This window comes from Leucoraja erinacea, chromosome 37 (genome assembly GCF_028641065.1).
Source record: "Leucoraja erinacea ecotype New England chromosome 37, Leri_hhj_1, whole genome shotgun sequence".
Taxonomy (NCBI): Eukaryota; Metazoa; Chordata; class Chondrichthyes; order Rajiformes; family Rajidae; genus Leucoraja; species Leucoraja erinaceus.
The window spans coordinates 7,234,253-7,262,110 of NC_073413.1; the positions used below are offsets into that span (position 1 = coordinate 7,234,253).

At 42.4% G+C, this 27,858-nt stretch overlaps 1 protein-coding gene across 2 annotated transcripts in view; it reads left to right on the top strand.

Moving 5' to 3' along the window:
- The window catches only part of ep300b (E1A binding protein p300 b), an 82,826-nt gene extending 58,772 nt beyond the window's left edge, over positions 1-24,054 (top strand). The window contains exons 20-31 of one of the 2 annotated variants that reach the window (XM_055663221.1): positions 2,000-2,080; positions 2,350-2,406; positions 3,022-3,099; positions 3,250-3,317; positions 4,323-4,473; positions 6,856-7,002; positions 8,106-8,219; positions 9,924-10,089; positions 12,278-12,445; positions 15,069-15,230; positions 19,333-19,626; positions 20,895-24,054. In XM_055663221.1, coding sequence (XP_055519196.1) covers positions 2,000-2,080; positions 2,350-2,406; positions 3,022-3,099; positions 3,250-3,317; positions 4,323-4,473; positions 6,856-7,002; positions 8,106-8,219; positions 9,924-10,089; positions 12,278-12,445; positions 15,069-15,230; positions 19,333-19,626; positions 20,895-23,189 — 3,781 coding nt within the window. In that variant the 3' untranslated portion in view covers positions 23,190-24,054. The remainder of the gene's footprint in view (positions 1-1,999; positions 2,081-2,349; positions 2,407-3,021; positions 3,100-3,249; positions 3,318-4,322; positions 4,474-6,855; positions 7,003-8,105; positions 8,220-9,923; positions 10,090-12,277; positions 12,446-15,068; positions 15,231-19,332; positions 19,627-20,894) is intronic. The other variant, XM_055663222.1, reaches the window with a different exon arrangement.
- Positions 24,055-27,858: the final 3,804 nt, after the last annotated feature.

The window sequence follows — 27,858 nt, forward strand, 5'->3', positions numbered from 1 at the left end:
ATTTTAATAAAGGCCTTTTTTATACATTTTGGTTTCACCATGTAAAATTTACAGCAGTGTTTATACATGCCCCCCCCCCCCCCCCCCCCCCCCCATTTCAGGGCACCATAATGTTTGGGACACAGCAATGTCATGTGAATGAAAGTAGCCATGTTTAGTATTTTGTTGCATATCCTTTGCATGCAATGACTGCTTGAAGTTTGCGATTCATGGGCATCACCAGTTGCTGGGTGTCTTCTCGGGTGATGCTCTGCCAGGCCTGTATTGCAGCCATCTTTAGCTTATGCTTGTTTTGTGGGCTAGTCCCCTTTAGTTTTCTCTCCAGCATATAAAAGGCAAGCTCAATTGGGTTCAGATCCGGTGATTGACTTGCCCACTCAAGGATTTACCATTTTTTAGCTTTGAAAAACTCCTTTGTTGCTTTAGCAGTATGTTTGGGATCATTGTCTTGCTGTAGAATGAACTGCCATCCAATTAGTTATTTGTTTGCACTTGAGCAGATAGGATGTGTCAATACACTTCAGAATTCATTATGCCAGTACCATCAGCAATTGTATCATCAATGAAGATAAGTGAGCCAGTACCTTCAGCAGCCATACTTGCCCAGGCCATAACACCCCCACCACCATGTTTCATAAATGAGGAGGTATGCTTTGGATCTTGGCCAGTTTCTTCTCTCCTCCATACTTTGCTCTTGCCATCACTCTGCTACCAGTTAGCCTTTGTCTCATCTGCCCACAAGACCAAGATGTGGTTGCTCGTTTAAGTGCTTCTTGGCAAACTAACCTTGCCATCCTCTTTTTGCGACTAACCAGTGGTTTGCATCTTGCAGTGTAGCCTCTGTATTTCTGTTCATGAAGTCTTCTGCGGACAGTGGTCATTGACAAATCTACACCTGATTCCTGAAGAGTGTTTCTGATCTGTCGGACAGGTGTTTGAGAATTTGTCTTTATTATAGATAGAATTCTTCTGTCATCAGCTGTGGAGGCCTTCCTTGGCCTGCCAGTCCCTTTACGATCACCAGTGCTCGCTGTCCTCTTAATGATGTCCCAAACAGTTGAACACCGCTGAAGTTTCTACATGGTGAAACCAAAATGTATTAAAATGACTTTATTAAAATCTGACCATGTGCACTTTAACCTCATGTTTTTTTTCCTATTACAAATCTCAAATTGTGGAGTACTGCGATAAATAAATGATGGGTCTTCGTCCCAAACATTATAGAGGGCACTAAAAGAGGGAATGGCCTTGGGATCCAAAGTTAAACAATGATTCTATCTAATTGGATGTTAAGAGTTGATGTTCTGGAATTTTGAAAATCTTATGGGTTAGTGTTATCTTTCCAAATCTTCAGTTGGTATTCTAATTGGTAATAGTCATAAGGTTATACAGCATGGAAACGGGCACTCATCCATGCCGAGTAGCCTGCATTTGTTCCATAGCCCTCTAAACCTTTCCTAATCCTGCATCTGACCAAATGTCTTTTAAACGTTGTAATTGTATCACTTTATCTGGCAGTTGATTCCATTTACCCACCACCCTGCAGGAAATCGTGCCCCTCGGGGTTTCTTTTCAATCTTGCCCCTTTCACCTTCGATCTATGCCCCCTTGTTTTATCTCATGGAAAAATATTGCGGACATCCGTCTCATCTTTGCCCGCCATATAAACCTCTGAGGTCACGTCTCAGCCGCCTTTGTGGTGGGCAAAACAGTTCCAGCCTATCCAGCATCTTCTTAGAACTCGGGCTCTCCAGTACTGCCAACTTCCTGGTGAATTTGTTCTGCACCCTGTGGGCAACTTGCAAGAAGATAAACGTGGCCAATCCCATTTTATCCTCTGTTGATTGTTTTTATGTAAAATGCTTTAGTATTCTGTACATTGCCATGCTTTCTATTATAGTCATTTCATAAACTTTACACACTGAGATATTGTAATTGATTCGTAACTGCTGCTCGAGGGTTGTAAACATAATTTCACCCAGACATTTATTTTTAACAGGTATCACTTCTGCGAGAAATGTTTCAATGAGATCCAGGGAGAAACTGTCTCCTTGGGTGATGACCCTTCACAGCCTCAAACGTAAGTATATTTTCCTGCAGTAATATGGACATTAATAACCATGTTGATACCATTTTACATTGGTGAAATTTGTGTTGCATTTGCATTCATTGCCAGTGAAATAAATTCTGTGCTTGCCAGTTCCTAGAGCTAAAGACTTTTAATAAAAATCAATAAACGAAATTGCAATAAGATATTGGTATATAGACTAGATGTGATCACGTTAAACAATTGCATCACACTGCTATTTCCTGCATTCTATTATATCTTCAGATTTTCATTTATTTTAGGACTATTTCAAAGGAACAGTTCTCAAAGAAGAAGAATGATACACTGGATCCTGAAGTGTAAGTGATTTCTGAAGACAGTGGTTTGTTTTAATCGGGTAACTGTTGGCCTTATCCTGAAACTCTAATCCCCGTGCCCAAGTTTCCTGTTGCTGGGATTTAATTTCCATTTGCCTTCTTTTCTGCATCTTTTTTTTTGTCCTGTTTTGTTTTGAAGTTTTTTGCTAATGTACCTGCTGAGCTGGTGTTGAAAATTTATATAGTTAAGGTAGACAACTTTGAGTAAATTGCCAGTAGCAAATGCACAATTGCACAGTCTGAGATTGGCTTCTGAAAAGATTATAAAATGGTTTAGCTTTATCTAGTAAATAATTCCTGTTTGATAAATCAAAACCAATCAGTTTATGTTAATAGCAAACATTTTTCTTTTGAGAACTTTTAAGTATTCCCGGTCCTCATTTTAAAGTATATGTGAAATGGATGGACATCTAATCCATTCATTGGTTTTGCTGATGTACCATTGAGAAGGGTGGCTTCCCAGCTGACCCCTTTTCTCTCTAGGAAGCATTTTACTCTAAAGATGCCGTGCTTCACATTTTCTCCCCGTTTTTCTTAAGGTGAGAGAAGCATATTACCTTATTAACTCCTGTCGGCATCTGTATCATGTTTCTGCAGATTTGTTGAATGTACTGAATGTGGTCGGAAAATGCATCAGATCTGTGTCCTTCACCATGAACTTATTTGGCCCTCAGGGTAAGTTGGATTCTACATAAATATGTGCAGAGTTACTTGCATTTGAAGGGGTTTAAAAAAAAAAAAAAAAACCTGTTTTATTGCATGCAAATAGACCATCCGTTTCAACTTTTTGAGTCCTAGTAACTAGTCGTTTTTTACCTCTTGCAGTTTTGTTTGTGATCCCTGTTTAAAGAAAACCGGGAAAACAAGGAAAGAAAATAAATTCTGTGCAAAAAGTAAGTACACTTGGTTGTGAATTGTGGTTGTAAAACCGATGCATCTTTAAAAGCTGTTGAGCTTGTCTAGCAAAACAATGTCTCCCTTTCAAAAAAAACAACTATCCTCCAAAGAGATGAGGTTTTGTGGGTGTCTGATAGAGCTGTGGTTTCTCACCTATTACTTGTATCTAAATCTATCAAAGTTAGACGGTCACTTCCCTTGACATCAATGAAGCATTTGGCCAAGCGTGGCATCAAGAAGCCCCAGAGGATCTGAAGTCAACGAGCATCAAGGGGAAAACGCTTCAGTAGATGAAGTCACACAAGGGAAATGGTTGTGGTATTAAAAGTCACACACCCAAAACATCTTGAGCTGCTTCATTCACTTGGATATGTACATGGATAGAAACGGTTTGAAGGAATATGGGACAAGTGCGAGCAAGTAGGATTGGCTCGGTTAGGCTGAGTTGGGCCGAAGGGCTTGTTTCCTTGTTAAATAGCTCTGACTCCATAAACATAATGATGTCCTTCCATTAAAAGTTCAAAATGGAGTTATTTGCTGATTATGCAATGTTCAAGTCCATTTGCAACTCATCGTATGAAACAGTTCAGGTCTACATTTTCGCAAGATCTAGATATATTCTGTCATGAACGATAAGAAACGTAATATTTGTTAGGCACAAAATGCTGGAATAATTCAGCTGGACAGGCAGCATCTCTGGAGAGAAGGAATGGGTGACGTTTCCGGCCAAGACCCTTCTTCAGACTTCCTTCTCAATGGTACAGCTCCAGAAAAATTCTGTCATGGACGATAAGAAATAGATACCGCTGCAGCTGCTGGAGAAATCAGAGTAACTACGACAACATTGTAGAAGGAACTGACTGGCTATGATGTACATTGCCTGTGAAATGTCCCACTGCTGAATGGTGTGCATCTAATTCTTTTTTTCTTTACAGAAGTGTAACATTCAAATGCAGAGAATGCAGTAACATTGTGTCAACAACTTTTTGTTTTCTCCTCAGGGTTACCAACCACTAAGCTGGGTATTTACCTAGAAACCCGTATTAACGACTTCCTCCGCAGGCAAAACCATCCGGAGGCTGGTGAGTGCACTGTTCGGGTGGTGCACAGTTCAGATAAAACTGTAGAAGTCAAGTCTGGAATGAAGACGAGGTGAGAGCATCCATTTGCACCATTGTGAATTTAAAAGGTCACTGAAGTGTAGATATGCCAATTACTCGTATATCTATCACATCTTCCACAAAAGAGAAGCATCCGAGGCATGGTGACGAGTATGAATATCTGGGAGAAGGAGATTTAGAGTGCTGGGTAGGGTACAAATATAAAGTAGTAGGACTGGTGATTATGTCTACATCAGCGCAAGTGTTGTTGGCTGTGGGGTGGTTGAGAATGTGACAGGAGAAGATAATTGAATTTAGAAGAGTGGAAATAGTAAAGGCGAATCAGATGAAATACACCCGAAAGCTAGCTAGTGGGAGAAAGGGGAGATGAAAATATCTGCCACTTTCCAGACTGCTGCTGGAATGAATGGGTTATATTGTATTTCATTAATAAGGAACATAAGGTGAGGGGAAGATTGAATAGGAACCTGAGGGGAAACTTTTTTTTGCACAAAAAGTGGCAGGTATACTGAGTGAGCTGTCAGAGGAGGTAGACTTCCTCAACATTTAAAGGACATTTGGATAGGTACATGGATAGGATAAATTTAGCAGGATATGGGCCAAGCATAGGCAGGTGGGACAGGTGCACATGGGGCATGTTGGTCAGCGTGCGCAAGTTGAGTTGAAGGGCCGGGTTTCCACACTGTATGACTCTTGGGTTAGCATGCAGCAAAAGCTTTTCACTATGCTTCGGAACACGTGACAATCAGCTAAACTAAACTCTTAAGAATGGAGTTCATGAGTGGGGCCAGTTACAGTGGGATTGAAAGAGCCTTGCTCACAAAAGAGCCGAGAAGCAGCACAGGCATAGTGGACCAAGCTATCTCTGACAACCTGACCATTGCATAAAATTATATTGAGCAAATAAAATAAAGAAAGATGCAAGATCTGCTGATTCCTGATCTGAACATTACACTCTGCAGAATAATTAGTGGTCCAGGTTATTCCAAACCAATAACAAAACACAATCAACTTTTCTTTTTAACCCAGATGCACAAACTCTCTCTGAGGGCATATGTTTCCTACTCATCTAGGAAACAACATATTTTCTTCTCAAAATCACTATTTTGCACTCTTTTTGTGGAATCACACAAATGTCTGGATTTGTACCCATCCTTGATGTTGTTGGAATAGAATGTGAGACGAGGGAAGGGCAGTGTGACCCACCAGCGTTAGGGGATCCAGCTTGGAGGCATCCAGAGGAACGACGGTCCAGTTTTTTTTAATGATGTGTTGAAAACAGGAGAAAGGGTCATTTTTTTAAGGAGTCTAATAAAGACTCCTGACCTGAATCATTGTCTGAGCTTCTCCTCCACAGATACTGAGTTCTTCCAGCACTTTGTTTTTGATCAGAAGCAGTTTGCTGTCTCAGAGGGCGAAATGTTTCAATAAATACAGGACTCGATGGCAGATAGTTTTGTTTTAAATAGTGAATACCTGGGTATGCAGCTTACGTTTTATTGTTGCAAAAAAAAGTCCAGATTTTCCCTTTGGATCTTCAGTTATTCTATTCGCAGTTCAACTGAAAAACTTCAGTGCCTACCTATTAGGAAGGCATGTCTGTGGTACATAGTGAGCATTGAAAGATTGGTTACAAAGCATCCAGTTATACACTCCTTGTTGGTTATGTCCACCTGGCAAAATAACTGGGGATAGACAAAAGTGTTGGAGAAACTCAGCGGGTGCGGCAGCATCTATGGAGCGAAGGAAATAGGCAACGTTTTGGGTCAAAACCCTTCTTCAGACTGATGTGGGGGGGGGGGGGGGGGAAGAAGAAAGGAAGAGGAGGAGCCAGGGGGCTGAGGGAGAGCTGGGAAGGGGAGGAGACAGCAAGGGCTACTGGAAATTGGAGAAGTAAATGTTCAAGCCACTGGGGTGCAGACTGCCCAAGATATGAGGTGCTGCTCCTCCAATTTCCAGTGGTGCTCACTCTGGCCATGGAGGAGGCCCAGGACAGAAAGGTCGGATTCGGAATGGGAGGGGGAGTTGAAGTGCTGAGCCACCGGGAGATCAGGTTGGTTAATGCGGAACGAGCGGAGGTGTTCGCCGAAACGATCGCCAAGCCTACGCTTGGTCTCACCGATGTAGATCAGCTGACATCTAGAGCAGCAGATGCAATAGATGAGGTTGGAGGAGGTGCAGGTGAACTTCTGTCGCACCTGGAACGACTGCTTGGGTCATTGAATGGAGTCGAGGGGGGAGGTAAAGCGACAAGTGTAGCATCTCCTGAGCAAAATGGTGGGGATTATGTGTAATGCTGAATCTGTATGATATCTATGTGCAATGTTTGGTAATAATACAGCAAATGAAACATTTGTAGATACATCCCCAAAACTTCAGGGACCTTTATTAATTACTTTGTCTTTACTTACAGGTTTGTTGATAATGGGGAGATGGCCGAGTCGTTTCCTTATCGAACAAAAGCTTTGTTTGCCTTTGAAGAGATTGACGGTGTGGATGTGTGTTTCTTTGGCATGCATGTGCAAGAGTACGGTTCTGACTGTCCTCCACCTAATCAAAGGTAAATTCCAGTTTAATTTTAGTTTTAAGTTTCGAAGATGCAGCATGTAAACAGGTCCTTCGGCCCCAGGTCCACGCCAATCATCTAACACCCATTCACACTAGTTCTTTGTTATTCCATTTATGCATCCACTCCCTACAAACAAGGGGCTATTTACGGAGACCAATTAACCGACAAACTTACACGTCTTTGGAATATGAGAGGAATCCGCTGGAGCAATCACAGGGAAAACATGCAAACTCCACAGAGGCAGCATCTGACGTCAGGGTTGAACCCAGGTCTCTGGTGCTGTGAATTAGTGACTCTATCAGCTGGTAGAGCTGCTGCCTCACAGCGCTGGAGACTCGGGTTCAATCATGATCTTGAGTGCTCCCCTTGACTGCATGGCTTTCCTCTAAGTGCTCTGGTTTCCTCCCACATCCCACAGACATGCAGGTTGGTAGCTTAATTGGCTGCTGAAAATTGCCCCAAGTGTGCACGGAGTGGATGAGAAAGTGGGTAACACAAAACTGGTGTGAACGGTTGATTGATGGTCAGGCATGAACTCTGGTTAAAGAGCCTGTTTCCATGCTGTTTCTTTAAACTCTAAAATCATGACTCAGTTATTCTAGATTTTTAAAGATTGTAAACAAATTGAAGTGGAATGTCGGTTCGAAACTTCGCATTGCAGGGATTTAAATACATTATTAAATTGCTGTGGAAAGCCATTGAGGCAGCCAATGTGAAAAGATTCAAGAGATGCTCTGTTTCTGAGTTAGTGGAAATATGCACTTGCTGGAGCAGATCGTTTTTGCTGTAAAAATACTTTATTTCATTCTCTTACAATATAGTTTAAATTACTGAAAGATGAAGAATATTCTGGTTGAAGCCTGATTATTGGTTGATGGTCTGTCTTTCTGGTCTGTATTAGCTTTTTAAACGACATGTTTTTGTAATGTAACATTTAAGTGTGCTCTGATCATGTATGATTAATATTGATGTCCACTTTCTGTCTTGTATTGAATATCAATGATTCACAATAAAACAACCAGTGAAGGCACCTCTAACTTGAAAATTATTTGTGATGGTTTTGAAGATGCTAAAAGATTTATTTTCCATTACAGACGTGTGTACATATCATACCTCGATAGTGTACATTTCTTCCGCCCTCGATGTCTGAGAACAGCTGTCTATCACGAAATTCTGATTGGATACTTAGAATATGTAAGAAAGTTGGGGTAAGTGTTTACTAGGTGTAGCTATGATTATAATGAAATATTCCTAGTCTATTTTTCATTTAACATTTGATCATCTTTTCATTTTCTTGAAATATTGCCTTTGCATCTCTATTTCCTCTCGGAGCTGAATTTAATGTATGGGTTTTATTACATTGCAAATTGACTTGAGGGCCTGTCCCACTTTCACGACTTAATTCAAAACCTCTGCCGAGTTTAAAGGACCTAAAAAAAAAAAAATCAAGATCGTAGCAATCTACAGACTCCTATGACCTTCCACGACTATGTTCACGAACTACTACGAACATGTCTACGAATTCCCAAGACTATCTTGATGCCCTCCTTACGAGTAAAAAGTTGCAATTTCTTTCAAACTGACCATTTTATTTACTCGTGGGCATTTTTTATCGGGCTGGAAAAAACTTACCTAAATAGGACGTACATGGTAAATGGTAGTGAATTGAGGAATGCAGTTGAACAGAGGGATCTAGGAATAACTGTGCACAGTTCCCTGAAGGTGGAATCTCATGTAGATAGGGTGGTAAAGAAAGCTTTTGGTGTGCTGGCCTTTATAAATCAGAGCATTGAGTATAGAAGTTGGGATGTAATGTTAAAATTGTACAAGGCATTGGTGAGGCCAATTCTGGAGTATGGTGCACAATTTTGGTCGCCCAATTATAGGAAGGATGTCAACAAAATAGAGAGAGTACAGAGGAGATTTACTAGAATGTTGCCTGGGTTTCAGCAACTAAGTTACAGAGAAAGGTTGAACATGTTAGGTCTTTATTCTTTGGAGCGCAGAAGGTTAAGGGGGGACTTGATAGAGGTCTTTAAAATGATGAGAGGGATAGACAGAGTTGACATGGATAAGCTTTTCCCACTGAGAGTAGGGAAGATTCAAACAAGAGGACATGACTTGAGAATTAAGGGACAGAAGTTTAGGGGTAACATGAGGGGGAACTTCTTTACTCGGAGAGTGGTAGCTGTGTGGAATGAGTTTCCAGTGAAGGTGGTGGAGGCAGGTTCGATTTTATCATTTAAAAATAAATTGGATAGTTATATGGACGGGAAAGGAATGGAGGGTTATGGTCTGAGTGCAGGTAGCTGGGACTAGGGGAGAATACGTGTTTGGCACAGACTAGAAGGGCCGAGATGGCCTGTTTCCGTGCTGTATTTGTTATATGGTTACCTGATGCCACGAGTACCTACGGCTAGCATAAAGGGCCACTGCGATATATCTACATCCTCCTACGGACTTGTTACGAACATTCTGCGAGTTTGAATTAAGGGGAAAACCCGGGAGAATTTGTGAATTACTTGTGAAAGTGGGACAGGCCCTTTAAGAAGATGATTCAAAGATAAAAGCAGTCAAATATAGTTTGTTGCTATATGTTTCAACCATGTGCGTTAAGTAGATGTATCTAGTTTTTGTTTTGTCAGCAACTGATGGGTTCATTAAAGAAAAAGTAACTTATGGCTCCTGGTTACTTACCAAAAAGGGGGGAAGTTGCCTAGTGCAAGTGCTGAGCTTCCAAACTGCTCCCTGTCTAACTATCAAGCAGGAATGTTGAAATTACCCAAAGTACACATTCCTTTTGCGGGTAGAACCAACTTTATATTTTTGGCATGCATTTTTTTCCTCTGTATCAGAGCACGAGATCCTAATCTGGTTTTGCGCTTATTTTCATGTTTTTTAATCCAATCCAGATACACAGCTGGGCACATTTGGGCTTGTCCTCCAAGTGAAGGCGATGATTATATTTTTCACTGCCATCCACTGGATCAGAAAATCCCTAAACCCAAAAGACTGCAGGAATGGTACAAGAAGATGTTGGACAAGGCAGTGACAGAACGAATAATTCATGACTATAAGGTATGTGCATGGTGTTTATTGTCATTATAATATTGAGAGCTACTGATTTATCAGGATGCACATTTCCAGCCATGACTATTTCTACTTGTATTGTAGTGACTTTAAAATAGAAAAATCTCCTTTTGATGTTCCAGGGTCATAAGAGGAAAAGTTGGAACCCCAGCCCAGAGCTTGGTCAAGAATTTGATTAAATTGAATGAGAATTAAAAAAATTACAGGGAAGGAGTTTGAAGAGAACAGCTGAAAGCTAGCTCATAAATAATGTGATTTTAAAACAAAATGTTTGGGGGCACATTAGAAAACAGAGGTAAAAACTGGGAAGATATTTTGCCATTCCTGAGGTACCAAGGTCTAAGCGGAAGCTCAGAGGGAATAGAGCCTTTTCTGTTGCTGCCCCGGCACTCTGGAACACCTTGCCGCTGCAGATCAGACAGGCCCCTTCACTGTCCATCTTTAAATCCTCCCTAAAAACTCACTTTTATTCACTGGCTTTCGACACTGGCTGAGACATTGCTCCTGTTTTAGTGCTTTTAATGTCTTTTAATTTTTTACTGTTTTTATAGTCCTGTCGTCTTAATGGTTTTAGTAGTTTGTAATAACTTTTTGTTGATTTCCCATGTACAGCACTTTGTGGTAACTGATGTTGTCTAAAAGCGCTTTATAAATAAAGTTATTATTATTATTATTCCTCCATCTTCACTGGGTTTAAACTCTTTACTGAGCAACTCTTATCGGAGTTTCCATGCTTGCGGAGTTATGATAACTTAATTGTTTCCCCCAAACACCTTTACCTGCTTAGCAGTCAATTTTGGGGTTAAGAAAACATTGTTTATGCAGTGTTAACCATGTTCATTACTACTCTCCCCACCTTGAGTCCCATGCTGAGCCAGAGATGCTGAACAAGACCAGGGTATCGTTCATTTAGAGGCTTCTTGACAATCGGCCATCCCCTTGCACTAAATAACCTCGGCGGAGCTGAATAGTGGTTTTCCAGTTGACATAAATGCTGTGATTTCACACCCAGAACCCAGCCTCTTTGTCTGTCTGGCCAACAGTCCAGAAATGAAAGTTAAGCTCTGTAACATTTGTGAATGTCTGTTGGTTCTGATATTGTTGCACTAAGGTTATTAATATTATTGATACAAAGGTGCACAAGGATTAAAATTGTATCAGATCAAAAGATTATTTAATCCATAATTAAATCCAAGTTCAGAGTTATGTCTAAGAAGGAACTGCAGATGCTGGAAAATCGAAGGTAGACAAAAGTACTGGAGAAACTCAGCGGGTGCAGCAACATTTATGGAGCAAAGGAAATAGGCGACATTGCCATGTCAATTGTTTTTATTGTTCTTATAACTCTGTCACTTTTGTGGTTAAAATAAATGGGCCCATCTTGGACAACCAGTGTAAGTGTCAAGGGGTTTCCGGGCTGACTGCGTTTGATCTGGATTGGTGCTCCTTCCTCTGTTCTCATTGAATTCAGTTTGGCTTGCTGCCTTTGATTCAAAGACATTGTATAGATACATACATGAAATAATTCAATCAAGCCTCCACATGATTAATTCAGTCAAACCGCACATACATTGTCTCATTGTCCTCGTTATTCTATTTCTCAATGTCATTTTCTAGTTTTGATGCTTTTTCACTCTTGTCTCCACGCCTCTTGTTATCTTTGTTTCCACAATCTTATCTGGTGTAGATGTCCAGTTATTCTTTCACACTTTTTCTCACATACCCTGTTGCAGCAATTTACCCAAAGATCCAGCAATGATATTTTAGTTCTCAATGACAACCGGTTATCTTACTTTTAAAAATGATAACTTCATAATTATAATTGTAAATTATAAAATTGTTACAATGTAAAATAAGATATTGTACATTAGATTGCAATTTGTAAAGTGACTAATCATGTAAAGGGCACAGAGTGCTGGAGTAACTCAGTGGGTCAAGCAGCATCTCTGGAGAACATGGATAGATGATGTTTTGGATCGGATCCGAAGAAGGGTCCCAGCACAAAAGGACACCCATCCATGTTCTCCAGAGATGCTGCCTGACCTTCTGAGTTACTGCAGCACTTTGTCTTTTTTTTTGCAAACCACCATCTGCAGTTCCTTGTTTGTGCCACTGTGATCTTACTAAACAATACAATGCGTGATTGAGGAACTTGCAATGTACTTTTCTCTCGCAGGACATATTTAAGCAGGCAACAGAAGACAGACTGACAAGTGCAAAAGAGTTGCCCTATTTTGAAGGTGACTTTTGGCCCAATGTGTTGGAGGAAAGTATCAAAGAGTTGGAGCAAGAGGAAGAGGAGCGTAAGAGAGAGGAAAATAACACTTCCAGTGAGAGCACTGATGTAAGTTGTGATATTCATTCATTATCAAAACTGCAGTGCACTGTGGACACCCATCAGTTGGTGCCCCAACAAAGGCTCTGGCCATGGAAAAATGGCGAGTGTGAAGTCGATTAAAGAAGGAAAAATGAAGCTTGAGAAAATAAATGATACTTCTTCCCATGTGCCCAAGTCTGGGAAATTACACTAGATCTGGTAGTTTGAGAGATTACCATCCTTTGAGCTGTTCTGGGGACTACAATAATGCTGTTGAGAATTCCCATGGGGTCGAGTGCAAATTGTTACGGGCAACGAGTCTCCCTTTCTAGCATCGAGTTTTGTTTTGTTAACCATTTGTTTCTGATCTCTTAAGTATTTCCAAATAGAGCTACTGAAATGTCTGAGCTTCCAGAATTTCTTCTCGCCTGATGTACTTGATACACCCGCTATCTACCCAAAGTTTGGTATTCGGGCAGACGTTCCGTGGAACTTGGTGGGGTTTTTTATTGCGTTCCATCAAATGCCACAATAAACAACTGGCCTGTCTTAAGATCCAATGCTCATTTGGAAATGAGTGGACTGTGTTCATGTTCACAGTCTGCAAGCTGACAGGACCAGCAATTAGCTACAGTATCTGTATTTTAACGAAGGAAAGCATAGATGGCATGCTGTTTGATTGTGAGATTAAACTGAATCTAAATTTGCTCATACACAGAGACGCTAGTACCCCTGTAGTAGTGTCTGCAAAGAGAGTAACGGAAATATCACAAACTGGTTGTATGTGGTTACATTTGAGCAATGGTTCACATGAGTGACAGTCAGAAATCATGTGTTGTCAATCTGTCCCTTCACCCAGGGAAATTATGTACCATTCTATCGCTGATCCAATGCATCTCACGGCCCTAAACATTTGTATACCCATTCCACATTTAAACCCAAATGGTTTAAATCAAAAAAGCTTAAAACACATGTTGAAATCATTGAGCCTCCTAAGTTTCTCAACTAATTCTGATTTACCACAGTTAAACAAAAAGACGCCTTTCCGACAGGTCGGTGTCATGTTTCGCATTATTAACGATTTAATCTGCCCCTCTTTGAAAAGACTTGTCACTCAAAACTAAAATAAATCTCCCATCTTGGGCATTGCTGCAGACATCGAAATCGAAGGATATACTGCTTCCCAAGCCGAAGGCATTTCTTTCTTAGCTTTTGGGGGGTTTGAGACACCACAACTAAAAGCATGCCGACTGTTTGACTGGGAAATATATTTTGCTTCATCATTGTCATGGAGATCTTGAACCAAGAGACTGCAGTGGCGCAACGGTAGAGTTGTTGCCTTGCAGTGCTAGAGACCCGGGTTTGATCCCGACAAGGGGTGCTGTCTGTACGGAGTTAGTACGTTCTCCCCGTGACCGCATGGGTTTTCTCCAAGATCTTCGGTTTTCTCCCACAGACTAGCAGGTTTGTAGGTTAATTGGCTTGGTATAAGTGTTAATTGGCCCTAGTGTGTGTAGGATAGCGTTAATGTATGGGGATTGCTGGTCGGTGCGGACTCGGTGGGCCGAAGGTCCTGTTTGCGCACTGTATCTCTTAACGAAAAAAAACGCCCATTCTCAAGGGTAAATAAGTATGAAAAATAAAGGGGCTGTCCCACTGTACGAGCTAATTCAAGTTCTCCCGAGTTTCCCCTGATTCGAACTCGGAGAATTACGGTAATAGCCGCTCGTATGTACTCGGGGCTCTCGTGGACATTTTTCAACATGTTGAAAATCTTCACGAGCTTACCGCATTTCCCGAGTACCTGCCATTAGCGTTACGAGCCGCTAAGTGACGTCCCGAGCACCTACGTACATTCTACGTGCTTACCACGAGTTTTTTGTTTTGTTTTTTTTTTAACTCTGGAGAGCTCTTGAATTAGCTCGTACAGTGGGACAGCCCCTTAAGGGATGGTTATTTTGCATGTGAAATTCTATTCTGCAATTTACATTTTAAACCAACTGAACACCAGAACGCTGAAATGGAAGTTGCTTTGAGCAACCTAATCCTGGCTAGCACACATTGGTCCACTTAAGATGCAAAGATTAATTCCGGCTTTTAAAGTGTAAAACCATACTCATGGGTTTCTTAGGATTTCTAAGCCTGAATGTAATAAGATATGAAGCCTAGATAATGTTTTAAATTGTTATGTTCTTGTAAAAAGAACTACCATTGCACTTCCATAAAAACATAACACTGGATGTGTCCTCTTTCTTGTATTCTTATTGAAAGTAAGTAACATTTATATTCATTTATTCAAAGCCTGACCAGCTATGATGATTCGCATTACCTTTTCTTGCATGAAAATGTCACAATACAAAGGTACTACTGCAGTATCTGTAGTATGCTCCCTCTTGCTGAACTCTGAGATCTGTTGGTGATTTTTTGGCATATGTTTCAGCTGTACTGTTTTAAACGGCAGCGTGTGTAAGGAGGTGATGGATATGCAAGACCCGTCTTATTGCCAGGCCGGCTTCACTTCTGCCCTGAATTCTTCCTGTCTGCTCCATTCGAGTGGAGAGCTGGGTTGAAGTGAATTTGCGTTTGATGTAACTTTTCAAAATTAAAATAAAGATTGACATTTTGTAACTATCAATTTGCATCTTTCCAGGGGAAAAAGGGAGACAGCAAAAATGCAAAGAAAAAGAATAATAAGAAAACGAGCAAGAATAAGAGCAGCCTGAGCCGGGGCAACAAGAAGAAACCAGGAATGCCCAATGTGTCGAATGACCTCTCCCAGAAACTCTACGCCACCATGGAAAAGCACAAGGAGGTATGTTTCTGCTGTTCCTGTCGTCTTTTTGCACGTAATTGCTGATTTTCTTTTTCATTAGTTCTGCATGTCTCCTTGTATCAAATAAAGAATATGCTGCCCCTCTGATTTCCTCCTCTTTCTGTGCCCATTAGATTTCTAAAGTATGTATCCACAAACCCTCCAAAGGTTAAGTGAGAAGACACCTGCATACCATGAACATTCATCGAAAACATTTTTTGATGGACAAACTATGCAGACAGAATTTGCCACTGAGTTACTTTAGCTGCTTTGAACCAAAGCAATGGTGCTGGTGTTCCAGCTAGCCCCACTGTTTCCATATAGAGTGCATTCAGAAAGTATTCAGACCCTTTCACTTTTTCCACATTTTGTTACGTTACAGCCTTATTCTAAAATGGATTAAATTCTTTTTTTTTTATCATCAATCTACACACAATACCCCATGATAATAAAGTGAAGCCAGGGGTTTGGAAATTTTTGTCAAGTAATTAAAAAGAAATAACTGAAATATCACATTTACATAAGTATTCAGACCCTTTGCTATGACACTCAAAATTGAGCTTAGGTGCATCCTGTTTCCATTGATTATCCTTGAGATGTTTCTACAACTTGATTGGAGTCCACCAGTGGTAAATTAAATTGATCATACATGATTTGGAAAGGCACACATCCATCTATATAAGGCCCCACAGTTGACAGTGCATGCCACAGCAAAAACCAAGCCATGAAGACGAAGGAATTGTCCGTAGACCTCCGAGACAGGATTGTGTCGAGACACAGATCTGGGGAAGGGTATAAAACAATTTCTGCAGCATTGCAGGTCCCGAAGAGCACAGTGGCCTCCGTCATTCTTAACTGGAAGAACATTGGAACCACCAGGACTCTTAATAGAGCTGGCCGCCTGGACAAGATTGAACACTTTGGCCTGAATGCCAAGCGTCACGTCTGGAGGAAACCAGGCACCGCTCATCAATTCCATACCTACGGTGAAGCATGGTGTTGGCAGCATCATGCAGTGGGGATGTATTTCAACGGCAGACACTGAGAGACTAGTCAGGATCGAGGGAAAGTACAGAGAGATCGTTGATGAAACCCTGCTTCAGAGCATTCAGAACCTCAGACTGGGGCAGAGGTTCACCTTCCATCAGGACAACGACCCTAAGCACACAGCCAAGACAACGCAGGAGTGGCTTTGTGACAAGTCTGTGAATGTCCTTGAGTGGCTCAGCCAGAGCCTGGACTTGAATCTGATCGAACATCTCTGGAGGAACCTGAAAATAGCTGTACATCGACGCTCCCCATCCAACCTGACAGAGCTTGAGAGAATCTGCAGAGAAGAATGGGAGACTTTACTCAAATGCAGGTGTGCCAACCCTGTAGCGTCAAACCCTAAAGACGAGGCTGCAATCGCTGCCAAAGGTGCCTCAACAAAGTACCTCAACAAAGGGTCTGAATACTTGTGTAAATGTGATATTTCAGTTATTTCTTTTTAATTACTTTGCAAAAATTTCTAAACACCTGTTTTTGCTTTTTTATCATGGGGCATTGTGTGTATTTGATGATTTAAAAAAAAAAAAAAGAATTTTAATCCATTTTAGAATAAGGCTGCAACATAACAAAATGTGGAAAAAGTGAAGGGGTCTGAATACTTTCTGAATGCACTGTATAATGGCCAATGTTTACTTTTCTGTTGCTGTATGAGGGCATGTGTAGCAGTGATAGTCCCTGCCTTAAAATAGATGCCCGGTTTTCATGCTGCAACAAGAAAGATCTTCCCCTGGCTAGTCCCCTGGTTGAGAATGACTTGCTTCCACTTGAGCTCTGCAGTGGCTGATGAAGCCAATGTGGGACCTGCTGAGTCTACTGCAGGTAGGTGAGGAGATGCTTTGCTGAGAAGCTGAGTAGGTTGGGAGGTGAGCTCCTTCCACCATTTTCTTTGGGCTTCTGTGCTCCTGACAAATGGATTTGAGACTCTTAATGCTCTGACATTTTAGGTCTGAAGTTCTCAGGACTCGGTTGAGATGTTGCATTTTATTTTACGGTGGTTTTGAGAAAGTTGGTCATTTTCTCTTCTTGTGATGGGCCTCAGAATAGACTGTCGTGAGGTTGGACATATAAACAATGTTGGCCTGCTCATCAGGTAGCGAGGACTCGAATGCAAAGGATGTTGCCTTCGAGATGGACATTGGTCCATTTATCCTGTTTGAGGATTTGGAAGGTTTTGCGGGGATAAGGTGGTGATATAGAAACATAGAAACATAGAAATTAGGTGCAGGAGTAGGCCATTCGGCCCTTCGAGCCTGCACCGCCATTCAATATGATCATGGCTGATCATCCAACTCAGTATCCCGTACCTGCCTTCTCTCCATACCCCCTGATCCCCTTAGCCACAAGGGCCACATCTAACTCCCTCTTAAATATAGCCAATGAACTGGCCTCAACTACCCTCAGTGGCAGAGAGTTCCAGAGATTCACCACTCTCTGAGTGAAAAAAGTTCTTCTCATCTCGGTTTTAAAGGATTTCCCCCTTATCCTTAAGCTGTGACCCCTTGTCCTGGACTTCCCTAACATCGGGAACAATCTTCCTGCATCTAGCCTGTCCAACCCCTTAAGAATTTTGTAAGTTTCTATAAGATCCCCTCTCAATCTTCTAAATTCTAGAGAGTATAAACCAAGTCTATCCAGTCTTTCCTCATAAGACAGTCCTGACATCCCAGGAATCAGTCTGGTGAACCGTCTCTGCACTCCCTCTATGGCAATAATGTCCTTCCTCAGATTTGGAGACCAAAACTGTACGCAATACTCCAGGTGTGGTCTCACCAAGACCCTGGACAACTGCAGTAGAACCTCCCTGCTCCTATACTCAAATCCTTTTGCAATGAAAGCTAACATACCATTCGCTTTCTTTACTGCCTGCTGCACCTGCATGCCTACCTTCAATGAGTGGTGTACCATGACACCCAGGTCTCGCTGCATCTCTGTAAGTGGTGCACTACTCGGAAGCTTGGAGGGTGGGAAGGCCATGAGTTTAACCACAGATTTTGGGTCACAATATTCAGATACTTTCCCTCTGTCAACAAAATTTATGATGGTCATTGAACATGATGCAGAATTTCATCGTCAGTGTCTCCCTCCACTGGGAGGAGGCTCCCGTACTAAGGGAAATGGAAATATTTTCCTGGGTCTTGTCCTGGATCTTTGTTGTTGGAGGGCGATGTTGTACAGCAGATGTGGTTGGCAGAGAGCCTTTCCCTCTGCAGATTTAACCATTAGGCCCATTCAAGCAGTTGAGCCATTGCCAATTTGAACTCCTCTAGCAACCGATTGAGAGAAATACACTTACCCTCTGCACTTTTCAGACAAATTAATCTGTATGCATTGAATTGATTGTAAAACTTTCCACTGCACTCTTTGTTATAAATCTAATGTCTACTGCAATCTGTAAGGAAACTCTGAAAATAAATAAAAATAGACATTTGGTTGGACAAAAGGTTTAAATCTGTTAACTGCAAAAAAAAAAAAAAAAATAATAATAATTTTTAAATAGAATTAGGATGCAATCTGGAAGTATTTAATTTGCAAATGGGATGAACAACTGGAACTAGTTGAAGGTACACAAAAATGCTGGAGAAACTCAGCGGGTGCAGCAGCATCTATGGAGCGAAGGAAATAGGCAACGTTTCGTCCCGAAACGTTGCCTATTTCCTTCGCTCCATAGATGCTGCTGCACCTGCTGAGTTTCTCCAGCATTTTTGTGTGCCTTCGATTTTCCAGCATCTGCAGTTCCTTCTTAAACAATTGGAACTAGTTGGTGTAATGCATTTCAAGCCATACTATAGTACTAATTTGAGAATAATTTTGATAAGATTCAGATTCAGATTCAGATCCAGATTCAATTTTAATTGTCATTGTCAGTGTACAGTACAGAGACAACGAAATGCATAAGGCAGTAAGATGTCTGTTAGTTCCAGTAGTAGTGTCATCATCAACCAGTTAGGTACTTTGTACCTGTTGCAAATTAAATAAACTTTCAGATTTTTATTTGGGTCTGATGATGATGTTTGGCTCGAATTCTAATTGTCTAATCGATCTTGTTCTGCAGGTGTTTTTTGTGATCCGCCTGATTGCGGGTCCCAACTCAAACTCATTGCCAACCATCCTAGATCCTGATCCTCTCATCGCCTGTGACCTGATGGATGGACGCGATGCCTTTCTCACACTGGCAAGGGACAAGCACATGGAGTTCTCATCGCTGAGACGAGCCAAGTGGTCAACTATGTGCATGTTGGTGGAACTTCACAACCAGGGCCAGGATCGCTTTGTATACACATGCAATGAGTGCAAGCACCACGTGGAGACCAGATGGCACTGCACTGTTTGTGAGGTGCGGAATAATGTTAGTTTATTATTTTCATTTACTCTTTCTAGTTTGATATTTGTATAGAATCATGTACTAACGCTCTTTGTATTCCTATATAAAAAATATCAATTGAAGCACAGTGACACAGCTGGTAGAGCTGCTGTCTCTCAGCACCAGGCACCCAGGTGCCATCCTGACCTCGGCTGCTGTGTGTGTAAAATGTACATGTTTTATCTGTGACCACGTGGGTTTCCTCTGGGTGCTCTGCTTTCCTCCCACATCCCAAAGACGTGCGGGTTTGTAACTTAATGGCCCTGAATAAAACTGATTGATTGATTGTAAAGTTGCCCCGAGAGTGTAGGGAGGGAGTGGATGAGAAAGTGGGCAAACATGGAACTAGTGTTAACGGGTGATCAATGGCCAGTATGGACTCGGTGGACCAAAGGGCCTGTTTCCGTCCTGCACCTTCAATCAAAATATATGTTTGGGATTATAAAACCAGGCCTTGTGGCTGCTCATTCCATTACTTAGATCAGGAATTAGATCGCGTATGGAATATTTCACTAACAATTGCTTGTTCTTTTACCAATTTAAACTGTCTTGGTGTCAAAAGGTACTTGTTAGCTGTTCAGCCTTTCAAACCTCTTCCATTCTTTAAGCAATGGTTGCGGGACGACAGATGGTGCAATGGGCTAAGTGTTCGGCTGGCGACCGGAAGGTAGCCGGTTCGAATCCCGCTTGGAGTGCATACTGTCGTTGTGTCCTTGGGGCAAGACACTTCACCCACCTTTGCCTGTGTGTAAATGTAATGTAATTATGTGAAGCGCTTTGGGGTCAATGCAAGTTGACTAAAAATGTGCTATATATATAAGATTATTATATATTATTATAATGGTTGATCTGTATCTTGGTTCCATTTATCCTTTTCTTGATCCACTTGATAATTTACCTTAATACCCCTTAATCAGACTTTTGACTATTTTAATTGCACCTGTACTTTTCACCTTTTTAAGGCATGCAAGTTCTGCCACCCTTTTTGTAATTGTCTACTTGTCGCAACCAGAAGGATTGCAAGTTCTCTGCAAACACCCACACCGATTATTCCTCACTCTTAAGTATAATTAAATCACCATTAAACGTCCCAAATTCAAAGTAGCACAAACAAAATTTGCTCAACCATAATCCAGTCCGATTGCTGTTTATGAAGGGAAGTTTTCATGTTATCAATTGAGAATAAATGTTTTTGTGCACCAGTTGTTGAAGATGCAGGAGTCGTTGAACCATCTTGTTTTTCTTTGCCCTAGGATTATGACCTCTGTGTCAACTGCTTTAACACTAAAGGACATGAACACAAGATGGAGAAGCTTGGCCTTGGCCTGGACGATGAGAGCAACTCGCAAGGTTCAGAAGCTAGCACTGGAGATTCAAGGCGGCTGAGCATACAGCGTTGCATTCAGTCACTGGTCCACGCGTGTCAGTGCCGCAATGCCAACTGTTCTTTGCCTTCCTGCCAGAAGATGAAGAGGGTGGTGCAGCACACCAAGGGATGCAAACGCAAGACCAATGGCGGCTGTCCAATCTGCAAGCAGCTTATTGCGCTCTGTTGCTATCATGCCAAGCACTGCCAAGAGACCAAGTGCCCCGTGCCGTTCTGTCTCAACATCAAGCACAAGCTCCGTCAGCAGCAGCTCCAACACCGTCTACAGCAAGCCCAGATGCTCCGCAGGAGGATGGCCACCATGCAGCGAGGCGGCGTTGGACAGCAAAGCTTGCCATCCCCGAGTGGCACTGCTCCCACTACACCAACAGGACAGCAGCCCAGCACCCCACAGACTCCTCAACCCCAACCCCCAGCTCCACCACAGCCCCAGCCGCAGCCCCAACCCCAACCTACGCCACCGTCTAACATGCCTTCCTACAACAGCATGGCTAGAAGTCAACCGCAGGCCCCTATACCTCAAGGCAAGCCGACTGGTCAGGCAATATCTGCAACGCAGGCCACACCACCTGTACAGCCTCCACCACCAGCAGCTGCAGTGGAAATGGCCTTGCAGATTCAGAGAGCAGCTGATGCTCAGCGTTTGATGGCACAGCAGCAGCCTTTCCAACGGCCTGGCGTAATGAACCCCCACATTGCGCCCATGAATCAGATGGCTGGGATGAGCATGAACCCACAGCAGGTGCAGAGAGTCCCATCTCATGCGGATCAGGGAATGGGACCAGCGAGCATGCAGCAGGTACAGTGGGCCCAAGCTGGAATGGCCCAGAGTCAGCAGCATCCACAAGGAATGCAGAGACCAGTCATGCAGATGACCCAGCAAGCCCTGCAAATGAACATGCAACCCCAGCCGCCGCCACCCATGAGCCAAGTTACGTCAGGAGTGCCTCAGCCCAATCGAGGTGCCATTCCCCAGGGAGCTCTGCAGGACTTACTGCGGACTCTCAGGTCCCCAAGCTCCCAGATGCAGCAACAGCAAGTGCTTGCTATCCTCCGCTCCAACCCCCTGCTTATGGCTGCTTTCATCAAGCAAAGGGCAGCCAGGTATCAAGGAAGCCAGGGCCAGGCAGGCATGCAGGGGCAGCCAGGAATGCAGCCCCAGCCAGGGATGCAGGCTCAGCAGAGTCTTCAGGGACAACAAGTCATTCACGGCAACCCAGGCATGCAGAACATGAGCCCCATGCAGCCTGGAGTTCAACGGCCCAACATGCCTCAGCAGCAGCAGCAGCAACAACAACAGCAGCAGCAGCAGCAGCAACAAAGCATAGGTGTGATCAATGCACAAGGACAGTCCATGAACATGAGCCATCCCAGTATGAACTCCCAATTCCGGGAGCTCTTGATGCGAAGACAGCTCTTGCAACAGCAGCAGAAGCAGCAACAACAGCAACAGCAGCAACAGCAGCAACAGCAATCGAGCCCTGGTATGGCTGCTGGAATGGCTAATCAGTTCCAACAACCTCAAGGTTCTGGTTATCCCATGCAACAGCCGCAGCAACAGAGGATACAGCATCATATGCCCATGCAGCAGGGAGCCATGGGCCAAGTGGGGCAACCCATGGGACAGATGAGCCAACTTCCGCAAGCAGGAATGGGGGCAGAGGGCACTTCAAGCCTCCACCAGGCCCTCCAGCAGCGAATTCTCCAGCAGCAGCAGCAGCAGCAGATGGGTTCTCCAGTCCAGTCCAACTCCATGAGTCCGCAGCAGCACATGCTCCCTGGCCAGGCTCAGTCACCTCACCTCCAGGGCCAGCACCCATCCTCTCTTAGCAACCAGGTCCGGTCGCCACAGCCCGTGCCTTCACCGCGCCCGCAGTCCCAACCACCTCATTCCAGCCCGTCGCCCAGGATGCAACCTCAACCGTCTCCACATCATGTCTCGCCACAGACTAACTCCCCACATCCGGGAATGGTAGCTGCCCAGGCAAATCCAATGGATCAAGGACATTTTACAGCTCCGGACCAGAGTGCAATGCTTTCCCAACTTGCTAACCCTGGAATGGCAGGCTTACATGGTGCCGCCAGTGACCTTGGCTTGGGTTCTGACAACCCAGACTTAACAGGCACAAACATTAATCACAATACACTAGACATCTTGTAGCATTTTGGGAGCAAATTCTCATTTTTCGTCTTTACTTAGGGTTTTTGTACTGAAAAAAAACAATTTTGAAATTTCTAGGGAGGACAATTGTCCCAGAATTCAACAAACTGCAATTTATTGAGGAAAAAAAAACTGAGGGATGATATTATACAAAGAATATATTTTTTGTTATAACTGGTCAACAGCCAGTCCTTTTTTTTGTTTTCCTATTCTGTTATTTCAATTGCAGATTGCCCATACCTACATTTTTTTTAAAAGGAGAGTTGAATTCATATTTTTATTTTCTAACTTCAAAGAATCTTGTAAGCATTGTCCATTAATGCAAAGCATTTCACAGCAAAAATACAGCCTGCGTTACTGTATACATTTGTTTATTTGACGACAGTGGATTACCATACCTCTTGTGTAGCCCCTTCTTCCCTTAATTTTTTTCATTTCTATACAAGGGTTTGAACAGAAATTTCAAAGTATTAATAATTTGTACAGGTAGAATGAGAGACTATTGCACAAACTGGCAGCTGCCAAATGTCCTGCAGATGTAGAATATTGTGGGGGTTTTCAGTTTAATGGTGACATTTTACTTTTTATTTTATTTTTTTTGGTGAGACTATCGAAGGATCCTTTAGAAAAAAAAACTGTGTGGCTGATTTTATTGAACACATCCCTTGGTTTTTCCTCTTTCAGACTTCTGTGTAAAACTTGAAAATGGGCAAGCAGAAAAAGAGAAAAAACCTATCCAGAAACGTGTAAATCATGCAATTTATTGATAATTACTTATAAATATGAACTTTGGATCACTGTATAGACTGCTAAAATTGATTTCTTTCTTATTTACCATATTGTTGAATAAACTGTGTGCAACAGCGACACTGCCTGTTTTTAATGGATGCTCTCTGCATGTTATGGTGCTTCTCAGACGAATGTAAAACCGAATTGTATTTTCATTTGGTGGTCTGGATTTGTAGATTATTCATCCCGTGGTCTTGTTGGTGGACAGCGAGCCCTAATCAGGTGATCTGCCCATTCTTCTGGGCGATCTTAATAGGGCTGATGACAGAAGGCGGACATGTTAGAAACATAGAAACATAGCAATTAGGTGCAGGAGTAGGCCATTCGGCCCTTCGAGCCTGCACCGCCATTCAATATGATCATGGCTGATCATCCAACTCAGTATCCCGTACCTGCCTTCTCTCCATACCCCCTGATCCCCTTAGCCACAAGGGCCACATCTAACTCCCTCTTAAATATAGCCAATGAACTGGCCTCAACTACCCTCTGGCAGAGAGTTCCAGAGATTCACCACTCTCTGTGTGAAAAATGTTCTTCTCATCTCGGTTTTAAAGGATTTCCCCCTTATCCTTAAGCTGTGACTCCTTGTCCTGGACTTCCCTAACATCGGGAACAATGTTCCTGCATCTAGCCTGTCCAACCCCTTAAGAATTTTGTAAGTTTCTATAAGATCCCCTCTCAATCTCCTAAATTCTAGAGAGTATAAACCAAGTCTATCCAGTCTTTCTTCATAAGACAGTCCTGACATCCCAGGAATCAGTCTGGTGAACCGTCTCTGCACTCCCTCTATGGCAATAATGTCCTTCCTCAGATTTGGAGACCAAAACTGTACGCAATACTCCAGGTGTGGTCTCACCAAGACCCTGTACTACTGCAGTAGAACCTCCCTGTTCCTATACTCAAATCCTTTTGCAATGAAAGCTAACATACCATTCGCTTTCTTTACTGCCTGCTGCACCTGCATGCCTACCTTCAATGACTGGTGTACCATGACACCCAGGTCTCGCTGCATTTCCCCCTTTCCCAATCGGCCACCATTTAGATAATAGTCTGCTTTCCCGTTTTTGCCACCAAAATGGATAACCTCACATTTATCCACATTATACTGCATCTGCCAAACATTTGCCCACTCACCCAGCCTATCCAAGTCACCTTGCAGTCTCCTAGCATCCTCCTCACAGCTAACACTGCCCCCCAGCTTAGTGTCATCCGCAAACTTGGAGATATTGCCTTCAATTCCCTCGTCCAGATCATGTTGTAATAAAATCCTCCCCAAACGGTGTCCCTCCACTTACCACCAGGACTGAAACAATATTGGGATAGAATTTATTCCAACTATTCATTTTTAAGTCGACCTTCCCTTGTTTAAGGGGGAGGAAGAGGATCGAATTGCCAGTTTTGAGGAGAAAATCTGCTTTCAGAATCTGCACCAATACCGACTGGATAAACAAAGTTAAACGGGTTACAGCTATAATGTAAAGTATCTACTTAGCTCAGCCGAGTTGAGAATTTAAATCTAAAGTGATTAATTTATAATTGGGACGATGCAGTTTTAGTTGAAGCATTGTTGGAGGTGTTGCCTTTGGAGATGTTCTGCCAACGCCATGTTAGAAGATGCCTGAGGGGAAGGGAGTTTACCTGTGCCCTGGTCATCCTTCAACCTTAAGCCATCTTCACTAAAATCCACGTGATTGTTAGTCTTCCAGCTCTTGTTCTCAGATGTGTTCCTGTACCACAGGGTGTTCTTAAAAATGAATCTATTGGTTGTGAAGAAAAGGGTGTCTGAACCCCTCCTCACTTCAAAATGTCCTCGGCACAATGTTCGGCCTTGTGTGTACTTTCTACCGACAGCAAAGTGCTGGAGGAACTCAGTGGGTCCGACAGCATCTGTGGAGGGAATGGACAGACTGATGACGAAGAATTCCAACCCAAAAAGTAATCTGCCCATTCCTTCCACAGATTCTGCCTGACTGGCTACATTCCTCCAGCACTTTTTATTTGGCTCAAGATTTCAGCATTTATCGTTTCTTCATTCTCCCAAACGCTCCTGCTGTTAACCAGGGCACAGTTATCAACAATGCAGCAATGAATCTGGACGGAAAAGAATGTTTCTTCCTCCTCATGTACAAAGAGGGAAAGATATCCTTCAGCTTGTCACCTCGATATTCCTGATGTTATCAACACCCTGGCCTGAAGATATAGTGAACATATTGCAGAACCTGGATCTTTTGAAGTGTCAGATTTTTATTGTCCCAATTTTTCCACTGTTCATGCAAACATTCACTAGGCTACCATCCAGAAGAGTGGTCGCACGACAAACGCAAAAGAGTACACCAGTAATGTCACAAGAGACTGCAGATGCTGGAATCCTAAGCAAAAAATAAAGTGCTGGAGGAAATCTGCTGGTCAGGCAGCATCTGTTTCAGAGATTGAGTTTCATCCCCGCCTCCATTCATGTGAAGAAGGCTCCCGACCCCAAACATCACCTGCCTATTCCCTCCAATTGGGTAACTAACTAATATATGCTTTAATTTCAGGTCCTCCAAGTAAGATTGTTTTATATTTGTTTCAGAATGGTTCAATCTATGATAACTGAAAATTTCATTCAGTTCTCGTAATTTTTAAGAAGGTTATGGGCTTTTGACTGTCCGCGATCACAGCTTTTTTGTTATGTCCATAGAAAATCGATAGGGAACAAGATGCTAATTTCCAAGTATGAAAATGGCCATAACTTTTTTATTACTTGAGATATGAAAGTGAATTAGGTGTCAAATTAAACTTATTGTTATGCTTTATCTGATGGGATAAATTGCAGACTTGATTTTTTAAGTCTCAAAATTTTGTAACATTGCTACATTGAGTTCCTCCAGCAGATTGGTGCTTACTCTGGTGATAACATTTTTCTATCCCATTGCAGCTGCCTCAAAAAGTGTCAAAACTTGTTAACTGCACATCATGTACTGCATAGAAAGCATTAAGGCATCTGCAAATATATAAAGCTAAGTATTATGGTGCTTGAATGTAGCCTTATGGCAAGATTGTCCGATAGATTGGCCATTCCCTGGGAAGGGATTCAGCCCCATCAAAACCAGCACTGTTGTGTGAGTGCATGAGTGTGCGCGCACACACACACTCACTCACACACATACACACTCACTCACACACTCGCAAGGCAACCTTCCAGATACAAAGACCTTTAAAAATGTACAGTTGGAGAAGAATATGTTCTGCTTTATGTATTTTATTTAACAATGTTATGAAAATGAACTGACTGTAATATGATTATCTTAAAATTTAACAATGGTATACAAGCACAGTTTGTTCTTATGCTGTCCACCAAACAATGTTCTTCCCCAAGATTATGATCACTTCTCATTTAGTTTGTACAGAGAGCATTGATCCCTTGCTAAGTTGTGTACGTCCTTGGAACTTTTCATGATAAAAAAATAAGGAATCGTTTATTATTGCACCAAGTCTTTGGGGATAAACTTGAGATGCACAACAACGAACAAAAACTGCAGCTATAAGGAAAATGGGACTCTTATTTGGTTCTGCACTGGTATAAAAGGTCAAATGCGTTTTGCTTTCATACCTCGAGCTCAGTAGCGTTATTGAGGTGATATGCTGATGCTCCAATCACTGCTTCTCTCTGACTATTTGGATCCAATAATGCTGCAAGATCATATGTTATTTCACAATGTTACAAAACATTTGTGACCATAACTTTGGTCATGTTTTTTTTACCACTAGTTGATAAAACTAGATTGGAGATTCTAATACAAAATCTTTAATATTTTGGCAGAGCTGCAGCCTCACACGCCAGAGACCGGGATTTAATCTAGACCTCGGATGCTGTCTGTGTGGAGTTTGCACATTCACT